Raw genomic sequence first — 12,141 nt, forward strand, 5'->3', positions numbered from 1 at the left:
GCCTATATCTCTACAGCTAAACCTTTGGAAAGCTCCCTTTCTGCAAGAATGGGTTTTATTTGTCACCGTTCCGACTGTAGCAAAGATACTTTACTCAGACTGAAGGCTACCCTGTCAACCCCCATGCCAAATACAAATTCTGAGTGTATAGGCTTTAAAATCAAGACATTTTCAAAAACACATAGCAAGCTAAAAGCCCTACTAGCTACATCACTTTGGGCACACACCAAAAAACAGCAAAATTTTGAATTTCCACAACAGGCAATCAACAGCCTCCCCTGCTCACGGCTGAGTGCACTACAGGCTGGGAAGGCTTAGGGTATGTTCAGGTTCATTCAACAGAAAAGTGTTTACTAAATCTTGGCTTTGTTTGCAACCCCCCTCGGGGGAGATGTATGCATCAGCCCACGTCAAGCCAAACATTTTCATTCCTATACTCGTAGTTCAAATATCACACATCGACAGATGACAATCGTTTATTACTTGACAGATGAACAAATACAAAGCCATGATAGCAGCATTTCAACTATTTAAATATTTACACTATCACAACACTGAGGACACATATAACCCTTTACAATGTAAACAAATAATAAAGAATGTTTTGAATGCTAGAAAACAAGCCTAATTAAACTACTCATCTACAATGAAACAGATTAACCCATGTTCTATTGCAAGGAGTTTGCAGTTTATTTCAAAACCTATTTCCACAGGTATATGACAAGTGACAGGAGTCCTTTCAGCATACTCATCAGTAGGAGAATCATGATGTTGACACTGTGAATATGGAGTAATAAAATGACAAACCATTAACTATTATTGCCTGTAAGTTGTGTCGACTTCTGATTTTAACTGTCCATTTGTCCATAATTATGTTCTTGTCAAAAAAAATGATAGTTGAAAAGACTTCTTGACTGATAATATCATCAAAAAGTCAGTGCATAATCAAATGATCCTTAGTATCCATTGCTCTGACCTCGACTGCCTCTGCCTAGCCACTGTACGACCTCACTCCTTATCTGTGCATTGACAGATTCTAACACAATATTTCGTAAAGAGGCCAGCCAAGAGCTACCTATCGATAAAATAATGTATGATATAAAATAATGATTATTGGTGCAACGATTCGGTGGAGGGGAAAAACGGAAGAGACACACTGTGCAGGGGGTCTCTGGACTGCTTCAGCAGTGTTGTGTTCATTAGGGCACACAGTAACAAAACATTTTAAAAGGTTCCACAATGGAAAAAAAACAAGCATTTCTTATTGGAGAAGTTCAGTCACTACCTCCATGTATCAGTCAGTTTTGTTCAGTGTGGTGCTTAATGAACACGACCCATTTAGCAATAGTCTACTACACATCTGTCACGGTCCAATGAAAAACAAAAGGAGCCAGGGTTGACTCTGAATGGTCTTCCTGTGTGTCTGTCACTGAGGGAAGGCCTCGTCTTTCATCAGCATGCGTGGGCTCTCCTGGTTGTCCATACGCCGTCTGGGGCCCATCATACCTGTGGAGACAGACTGACTCTATTTATCAAAGTCACCTCCATTCTCCACTCCAAGGAAATTATACTGTGGCTGTGAAAATCTGATTATGGGGATGGTCCAGGAGGTTTTTATTTTAGTTACACTCGTCAGATGATCTCTGGAACCACCTTAATATAAAATAGCAATATCTTCTTAGATTCACAGCACAACTGCAAAACAAAACTCCACCATTATCTGTAGGATAGCTTATATTTCATATGAGCCACAGTCCACACCTTACTTAATCTCTCAGTCTCAATGACCTAGAGCTAGGGTTGTCTCAGGGACAACTTACATACAGTATATCCTTTGTCATAACACTGTCATACGATTGAATTAATGCCAGAGTGTGTATTAGGCCTATCCAAAGAATGAGGCCTAAAGCAATCGCTCCATTTGTCACAATTACCATGCATTTTGTAGTTACAGACTAATGATGATAACTTACCACTCTTATGTTTAAATGATTTGGATCTCCTGGGTGAGTTTGGATTCTACAATAAAAAAGGAAAATATATATATATGTACATATAAAACAAAATAGTTTACACAAAACTATAAGAAATGTGTAATTTAATTATCTTATTCAATAAAAACAATATGTTCTGTTTAACAGAAAGCTTGACAATCACATAAATATTAAAATTGAAGAAATCAAAATTTGGTCTCGTCGCCCTTCAGGATCATGCTGCATACTGTTGGAAACTTTACGAACATATTAAGATAACTTTATTTTTATGGTTTGTTTTGGCCGTGCTTTCCTGTAGTAATTTTATTAGATTGGTTACAACTACACAAACCCCAAGTGCCAATCAACATTCTCCCTTCGATTTCTCACTTGAAATTCAGCTGTGGCACTGGATTCTATTCAGATAAAGCATCAAGAAAAGCAGAATGATCAACTAGTGGCAAAACTATGTTATTACAGAAAATATTTAATTGTTGTTTCAAAGAAAGTGCAAATACCTTATCTGATTTTCTCTTCTTCGCTGCAAAAACGAGAACATTTTATAAAGACACATGGACATAATTTCAATGATTTACAAGATATCATAATGTACAAATACACAAGAGAACCAAGCACATTGATAACACTTCAAAGCATATTTGTATACTACTAGATATCAAGTGAAGATCAAACATATACAACTACATTTTGGATGCATGTGCACAGTTGAAGTCAACTCTGTTTCAGTTCAAATTAATGTAGAGATTGACTACTGGTATTCACCATTATAGGATTCTCGTCAGAAGTGGCAGGGATTGCAAACTACTACGGACTACAAAAGGGAAGCACAGCCGTGAGCTGCCCAGTGATACGAGCCTACCAGACGAGCTAAATTATTTCTATACGTGCGCATCTGGGCAAGCAACACTGAAGCACGCAGGAGAGCACCAGCTGTTCCGGACGACTGTGATCACGCTTTCCATAGCCGATGTGAGTAAGACCATAAACAGGTCAACATTCACAAGGCTGCAGGGCCAGACGGATTACCAGGGCGTGTACTCCGAGCATGCACTGACCAACTGGCAAGTCTCTTCACTGACATTTTCAACCTGTCCCTGACCGAGTCTGTAATACCAACATGTTTCAAGCAGACCACCTGGATCCTGCAACTGGATCCTGGACTTCCTGACAGGCCGTCACCAGGTGGTAAGGGTAGGTATTAACACATATGCCACGCTGATCCTCAACACGGGGGCCCCACAGGGGTACATGCTCAGTCCCCTCCTTTACTCCCTGTTCACCCATGACTGCATGGCCAAGCACGACTCCAACACCATCATTAACTTCACCGACAACGATGAGACAACCTATAGGGAGGAGGTCAGAGACCTGGCCGTGTGGTTCCAGCATAACAACTAGAGGTCGACCGATTAATCGGCATGGCCGATTAATTAGGGTCGATTTCAAGTTTTCAGAAGAATCTTCCTTTTTGAATGACGATTACATTGCAATCCACGAGGAGACTGTGGCAGGCTGACCACCTGTTACACGAGTGCAGCATCAAAAGGACCTGTGGCTGCAAGGAGCCAAGATAAGTTTAATGCTAGCTAGCAACTTATCTTATAAAAAAACAATCAATCTTAACATAATCACTAGTGAACTACACATGGTTGATGATTTTACAAAGTTAACTAGCTTGTCATGCGTTGCTTATAATGAATGCGGTGACTGTTCATTTATCATCGAATCACTTCCTACTTCAATTTGGCCAAACGGGTGATGATTTAACAAAAGCGCAATCGTTGCACAAAAGTACCCAGCCATAAACATCAATGCCTTTCTTAAAATCAATTAAAACCTGCATATTTAGTTAAAAGAACAACAACAAGTGGTAGGCTTGATTACCAACAACGACGAGACGGCCTACAGGGAGGAGGTGAGGGCCCTCGGAGTGTGGTGTCAGGAAAATAACCTCACACTCAACGTCAACAAAACTAAGGAGATGATTGTGGACTTCAGGAAACAGCAGAGGGAACACCCCCCTATCCACATCGATGGAACAGTAGTGGAGAGGGTAGCTAGTTTTAAGTTCCTCGGCATACACATCACAGACAAACTGAATTGGTCCACTCACACTGACAGCGTCGTGAAGAAGGCGCAGCAGCGCCTATTCAACCTCAGGAGGCTGAAGAAATTCGGCTTGTCACCAAAAGCACTCACAAACTTCTACAGATGCACAATCGAGAGCATCCTGGCGGGCTGTATCACCGCCTGGTACGGCAACTGCTCCGCCCTCAACCGTAAGGCTCTCCAGAGGGTAGTGAGGACTGCACAACGCATCACCGGGGGCAAACTACCTGCCCTCCAGGACACCTACACCACCCGTTGTTACAGGAAGGCCATAAAGATCATCAAGGACATCAACCACCCGAACCACTGCCTGTTCACCCCGCTATCATCCAGAAGGCGAGGTCAGTACAGGTGCATCAAAGCTGGGACCGAGAGACTGAAAAACAGCTTCTATCTCAAGGCCATCAGACTGTTAAACAGCCACCACTAACACTGAGTGGCTGCTGCCAACACACTGTCATTGACACTGACCCAACTCCAGCCATTTTAATAATGGGAATTGATGGGAAATGATGTAAATATATCACTAGCCACTTTAAACAATGCTACCTTATATAATGTTACTTACCCTACATTATTAATCTCATATGCATATGTATATACTGTACTCTACATCATCGACTGCATCCTTATGTAACACATGTATCACTAGCCACTTTAACTATGCCACTTTGTTTACTTTGTCTACACACTCATCTCATATGTATATACTGTACTCGATACCATCTACTGTATGCTGCTCTGTACCATCACTCATTCATATATCCTTATGTACATGTTCCTTATCCCCTTACACTGTGTATAAGACAGTAGTTTTGGAATTGTTAGTTAGATTACTTGTTGGTTATCACTGCATTGTCGGAACTAGAAGCACAAGCATTTCGCTACACTCGCATTAACATCTGCTAACCATGTGTATGTGACAAATAAAATTTGATTTGAAATTTGATTTGATGATTTGATTTGAAATGTATGTTAGCAGGCAGTATTAACTAGAGAAATTGTCACTTCTCTTGCATTCTGTGCAAGCAGAGTCAGGGTATATGCAGCAGTTTGGGCCACCTGGCTCGTTGCTGTGTGAAGACCATTTCTTCCTAACAAAGACCGTAATTCATTTGCCAGAATTTTACATAATTATGACGTAACATTGAAGGTTGTGCAATGTAACAGCAATATTTAGACTGAGGGTTGCCACCTGTTCGATAAAATACAGAACAGTTCTGTATTTCACCGAAAGGATAAATGCTTTGTTTTCGAAATTATAGTTTCTGGATTTGACCATATAAATGACCAAAGGCTCGTATTGCGGTGTGTTTATTATATTATAATTAAGTCTATGATTTGATATAGCAGTTTACCTACCACCGCTCAGTCAGCAGCAGGCTCGTAAGCATTTATTCAAACAGCACTTTACTGCATTTGCCAGCAGCTCTGAGCAATACTTGAGGCACTGTGCTGTTTATGACTTCAAGCCTATCAACTCCCGAGATTAGGCTGGCAATACTAAAGTGCCTATAAGAACATCCAATAGTCAAAGGTATATGAAATACAAATGGTATAGAAAGAAATAGTCGACGCGTGATAATGCCTATAATAATGACAACCTAAACCTTCTTAAATGGGAATATTGAAGACTCATGTTAACAGGAACCACCAGCTTTCATATGTTCTCATGTTCTGAGCAAGGAACTTAAACGTTAGTTTTACATGGCACATATTTCACTTTTACTTTCTTCTCAAACACTGTATTTTTGCATTATTTAAACCAAATTTAACATGTTTCATTATTTATTTGAGACTAAATTGATTTTATTTATGTATTATATTTAGTTAAAATAAGTGTTCTTTGTTCATTCAGTATTCTTGTAATTGTCATTATCACACACACACACACACAAAAATTGTCTGATTAATCACTATCTGCTTTTTTTGGTCCCCCAATAATCGGTATCGGCATTGAAAAATCATAATCGGTTGACCTCTAATATCAACCTCTCCCTCAACGTGATACAAAACAAAGGAGATTATCATTGACCACAGGAAAAGGAGAGCCGAGCATGCCCCCATTCTTATTGACGGGGCTGTAGTGGAACAGGTTCAAGTTCCTTGGTGTCCACATCACTAACCAACTGTCATGGTCCAAACACACTGAGGGCAGAGGGCACAACAAAACCTATTCCCACTCAGGAGACTGAAAAGATTTGGCATGGGTCCTCAGATCCTCAAAAAGTTATACAGCTGCACCATCACGAGCATCCTGACTGGTTGCATCACTGCCTGGTATGGCAACTGGCACTAGAGGGTAGTGCGTACGGCCCAGTAAATCACTGGGGCAAAGCTTCCTGCCATCCAGGACCTCTATGCCAGGTGGTGTCAGAAGGCCCTAAAAATTTCCAAAGACTCCAGCCACCCTAGTCATAGACTGTTCTCTCTGCTACCGCACGGCAAGCGGTACCGTAGAGCCAAGTCCAGGTCCAAAAGGCTTCTTAACAGCTTCTACCCCCAAGCGTCCTGAACAGCTAATCAAATGCTGTGTCCCCGCACATCGACTCTGTACCGGTAGCCAGGGTTGGGGAGTAACAGATTACAAAAAAACGAACTAATCTGTTACTATACCAGAAAAAATCTTGTAATCAGATTACAGCTACTTTTGAAAAACTAGATGATTTCGTCGAGGATTACTTTTAAATTCAGAAAGCATGTTTGCAAAAAGAAATCCTTGACACTTCTGTTCTCAATGACATTCAAATCAGTATTGAAAAAAGGTGCAAGTTTAAATTTGTTCCACGTGAGCGAGTCTGACCACAAGTCAGAGACCACTATGATGACACACCAAATGTGTTTGATGGATCTCGGGACAAGAGCATGAACAGGCTTTTGTAGGCTACAGTCCAAACTATGTCTTCCAATGGTGCGACTGCTGTCGGCATCGAAAGATTATCCAACTTGAATAAACACTTGGAGGTAAGGATGACAGCAGTGGTGTCGTCTATGGTGATACGGATATCACTTATTATTGACATCTACATAGCGCATTGATGTGAATCACACAGCCAGTGAAAATTGCTCTTGCAACAGCTGCATAGTGCGCATCCCAGCCTATGGAGTAAAAGTGGAGCTTTTATTGCTAAATTTTTTTATTCTCCATAGATCTAATGGACACATGCACACTTTTGATAGACTTAAAGTGGCAATCTGCCACATCAATTTTTAGATGTATAAATTATATATATCCATTGATTCTTGAAGAATATAACTTACATAAATGCCTCGAGCTTAGTTCAACACTCCAGGAGAACCCAAAATATAAGCTTGTTTTTCTCCAATGTTTGTAAACATTGTGAATGTAAACAAACACCGTACAGCCTCACAACATGGTTACAACAATAATTTTGATAACATGGATGGTCAGTCCATACATCCATAGCTCTGTCTATTAATCTAGGTGTGGTTACATTTCTCCAGGCCCGTCCCTCAGCTTTTTACCAAAACCGAGGTGGGGAAGCCTTTTTGTTATTGTTTCATCTGTGGATTTACGGTTTAAACAGTTACAGATTATCAAGATATCAAAGTGTCACCAACAAAAAGGTAAACAATCGACCTATAGAAAATGCAGCATATGGCATTCCTTTTTCACATGTAAATAGCACTTTTCAGCAGCATTCAAAGCATGCCATTCCATGAGCGCAGCATTTATTTTTCAACTCGAATCAATAAGCCCAATCAATCCTCCATGACAACAAAATCAGAAACAAAGTAGGACTGGCTAATAAGTCCTTAGTTTTGGGGTTATTCTCAGGTAAAACAATTTGGCTAATCTATTCTTCCAAATCCTATTCTTGCAGATCAAAGGGTAAAACATTTATTGGAATGACTGGAATTCTGATAGACTTTGGTTTTTAATGTAATGATATAATTGAATCGTATTATTATATGTAGTAGAAAGCGATGGGTTAGAAGAAGCCTACATAACCAACCAACAAAGTAACATTTTACATCCATATATAGCCAGCTATGTAAACTTCAACATTGATTTATCCTACAATAGTTGTTGTTCAATTGCTAACATGCATTTTTGTCTTCTAATGCCTCTTAAGGGGAAAGTAATCTAATAGTAAAGGAATGTAATCAGATTACGTTACTGATTACAATTTTGAACAGGTAACTAGTAACTAACGGATTACATTTAGAAAGTAACCTACCTAGCCGGTACCCCCTGTATATAGCCTCGTTACTGTTATTTTATTTTTTCTCTTTACTTATTTTTAATATTTTCTTATTTTTTTCATTATAATTTTAATGTATTTTTTGTTTACTTCAGTGTATTTAGTAAATACTTTCTTAACACTTATTTTTTCTTAAAATTGCATAGTTGGTTAAGGGCTTGTAAGTAAGCATTTGATTGTATTCAGCACGTGACAAATAAAAATGGGATTTGATTTAACCTCTGTTCTTATTGGATAAGGTCATGTGGTACATTTCTGTTTCACAACGTTTGCGCTCATTTTCTGCCTACTAAACAGGACCCAGATCACCATGAAAAGGAGGGTGAAAGCCAGTCCTTTACCTTTCTTTTCCGCCCCGTAGGACCAGTCGTTATCATTGACGTCATCATTATCCTCCTGGTCGCTCTCTGATTTATTGTTAGTGTTGTTGCCGGTGACTATTCTGTGTGGGGAAGAAAGGACAGTCAGTGACATCATCCATTGATTTATGGCCAGACCTGGGTTCAAAATACTATTTGAAATAATTTCCAATATTTAATCTGTGCTTAATTGAGCTTGTGTGGTTTAATGGACCAATAGAACAGTCTCAAAACAGCAAACCCCGCCCGTCTGTTACCCCGGGCAGGCTAAAGCAAAGTACTTGAAAGAATCCTTCCTTCAGGATTGCTAGAGAAAGTAAGGCTACAGTTGAATGAAAAGTGTGCAAACTACATTTGATTAGAAAATAATACTACCCTGTTGTGGTATGAGAAAATGTTTTATTGTCACATACACCAGATAGATGCAGTGAAATGTGTTATTTTACAGGGTCGGCCATAATAGTACAGAGCCCCTGAAGCAAATGAGGGTTAAGTGCCTTATTCAACGGCACATCAACAGATGTTTCACCTTGTCGGCTTGGGTATTCGAGGCAGCAACTCCAGTCTTAATGGCATTACATTGCTGTCTGCACTGCAATGTCAACTGGTATTAGGGTAGCTGTGTTTAAAGGTTAGCTGAACCAAAACAAAAATACTTGTCTGGTTGAAAACGGCCTGAGGCATCGACATTAGTCAGAAACATTTATTCTAGTGCCAAAAAGTAATACAAAGCGCAAATAGGATCATGTTGGTTATGAAGTCAATATCTTCCAAAACTATGACATAAATTCCTAAATCCTTGGATATTTGTGATTTTCTTTTTGATTTCAATCATGCCCAGTCTTGCCCACTAAAAGGGGATGGTAACGCTGCACGGAGAAGCAGCTGAGCTGAGTGCAGCAGAATCAACCTACAGCCTGCCCATTTCTTTACAGACAACAGAAATACCCATTAGCACACAGCGCCTCAGTCTTGTTTACATGAAACAATACATAGTTGCCAATGTTATGTTGAAAGAACGAGCCTTGGTCTTTATAAAGGGCTTGTTTTCCCTCCCCCCAACTCAAACATCCTCACATTCGTGAGATAACAAGTATCATAGGTATTCTAGAAAAGGAGAAAATGCTCAGGGTTTAGGATTCTTGACCAATCACGTTCACGTTGTCATGCTGCGTCAAGTGGTTGCTAAGCCATTAATCTCGTAAAGTATGGTTGCGGTTTAGGATCAGTAAAGAGGAACACACAACGCCAGCTATTAGCGAACATAACACTCCCCAATCAAACCCTCGTTGCTTCAGTCATGGCTTCTAGCATTTTATAACAAGGATTTGAGGAGGCGAATTTAGTGAGTTTAGCCACCCCTTTAAAGATGTCAGTAACCGCATCAATATGACATACAGTTGAAGTTGGAAGTTTACATACACCTTAGCCTAATACATTTAAACTCAGTTTTTCACAATTCCTGACTTAATCCTCGTAAAATGCCCTGTCTTAGGTCAGTTAGGATCAGCACTTTATTTTAAGAATGTGAAATGTCAGAACAATAGTTGAGAGAATGATTTATTTCAGCTTTTACTTCTTTCATCACATTCCAAGTGGGTCAGCAGTTTACATACACTCAATTAGTATTTGGTAGGGGGGGCTAACCTGCGGTTGGCTATGCGGCTGCTGTTGCGCCCCATGCCCAGGCATTTCTCCAAGTGCGGGGCAAAGCGTGACGCAGCGATGCTCCGGCTGCAGTTGGGACAGACACACTCCTTGTTCTTCCACTGGTTGTACACCTGCCCGAACACATCCACTCCTGGCTGGTCCACAATTTCTACTCATGCAAAAAAGTAAAGGTATATATTATATATTGCAATCATTGTATGGTGGTGTAGTTAGCAAATTAAAACTTGTGGAATGATATCGTCTGTACACGTCTTTATCTTAACCATTGTTAAACAATCATTTAAAAACAAAGGTGAGTAGAAAGTAGAAATACATACCGAAGTCCCTCATGGTTTCTTGGTCCGTGTCTTCCAGGAAAAAGTAGCCCTGCTTGACGGCCCGGTGGACCTCAAAGCACAGGCCCAGACAAGCATCCTCCACCAGGTCAGAAAAGATGTCCTGAGCTACGCCCTGCCAACCACCCCAGCATTATTATATAGAACCAGGATATAGCCTTTTGTATGGAATGATACTGTTAGAAGAGTTGGCTACAGAACTGATTCACACTAGGGCCAAACAGTCAAGCTGAATTGCGCCGGACAGGTTTACGCATCAGCCATAGCTGCAGTCCAAAATGACACACAGTCCAAATGTTTAAGCCTTTGTTTAAGACTAAAATGAAACGTGTGGGTGAAAAACGATACCCTTATGTATAGTCCACACAGGACTAAACCAAACCTACTACTATATTTACCTCCAGCTTGCTGTTGTCCAGGCTGGACATCGAAATCTCATCCATTTTCATTTGCCAGAATTAGAAGATGAGCCCACACTTCTGTGTTCATGCTGTAAAGCAGCATGCATTGGCCAAGACGGGGCTAGACCAGACAGGAGAGAAGACACACATCATAACACATCATTTAATCTTCATACATGACATTTACAATGTAAAATGTATTTCAATGAGTCATGGTAAGGAGTGTGGGGAGCAGGAGCAACAAAGGGGAAACATTGTAACAAAAGGGTGACAACTAAATGCACAATGAATTATATTTAAAAAGTGGAATCTATCTATTCACGTTTATAACCTGTCATTTATGACAAAAAATATATATTTTGGATTATTCGTCGTTTTGTCGTACAAATCAGATAACGACATGTTACGTGTCCCGCTTCGCATCATATATCGTTCACAGAACAGCATTGAATAAATATTTTCCTTATATTATTTTTTAAAAATCACACAGAAGTCCTCGGCCCCTACTATGGGGCATAACATTGTCCAGTATGCACAATTGAAAATAACGCAGATAGACACCATTGTATTCGTGTCGATTTCAGATTAGCAGAAAGAGACGGGGGATATTTTGTGATCATTTACAGAAAATAACAAAAAATACTGGAAATAAATGTATCATCAACTTAACATATGGTGCAATCGGAAGCAATTGTAAGACATTGAATGTTACTTCAAGAAACAGATTACTGCGAAGCACGCTATGGTTTGCTTAGTGCACTGCTGCTGTTCGTTTTAAAAACTCGATACATTGTGTCACAAGAAAAATATCACTTCACGGTGTAGCTCCCTTTAGCCTTGACGATTACAACAATTAGATACGTGCCAGTCCATAAATGTTTTTTTTTATTTACCTATATCGGAAGGCATCCATCTTTACATCAGACGACTCAGGCAGTAGCAATCGATCGCTACACAAGAGAACGCAAAACACGAGCAGCATTACTGTCTTCAGTGAACCCAGCCGGCTATTGTCAGTGGATTTAAGCATGTCCACGTACAGTCCA

The 12,141-nt window shown here is 40.0% G+C and overlaps 1 protein-coding gene across 1 annotated transcript; it reads right to left on the bottom strand.

Annotated features, from left to right (window-relative positions):
• Positions 1–460: 460 nt before the first annotated feature.
• atxn7l3b (ataxin 7 like 3b) lies at positions 461–12,141 on the bottom strand. The gene is made up of 8 exons (XM_046369306.1): positions 11,989–12,141; positions 11,093–11,216; positions 10,677–10,809; positions 10,336–10,507; positions 8,671–8,771; positions 2,492–2,514; positions 1,974–2,019; positions 461–1,506 (listed from the first exon to the last, which is right to left on the bottom strand). The coding sequence occupies exons 2-8, from the start codon at positions 11,141–11,143 to the stop codon at positions 1,427–1,429; spliced, it is 606 nt and encodes a 201-aa protein (XP_046225262.1). The 5' UTR covers positions 11,144–11,216; positions 11,989–12,141; the 3' UTR covers positions 461–1,426.

This window comes from Oncorhynchus gorbuscha, linkage group LG11 (assembly GCF_021184085.1).
Source record: "Oncorhynchus gorbuscha isolate QuinsamMale2020 ecotype Even-year linkage group LG11, OgorEven_v1.0, whole genome shotgun sequence".
NCBI lineage: Eukaryota > Metazoa > Chordata > Actinopteri > Salmoniformes > Salmonidae > Oncorhynchus > Oncorhynchus gorbuscha.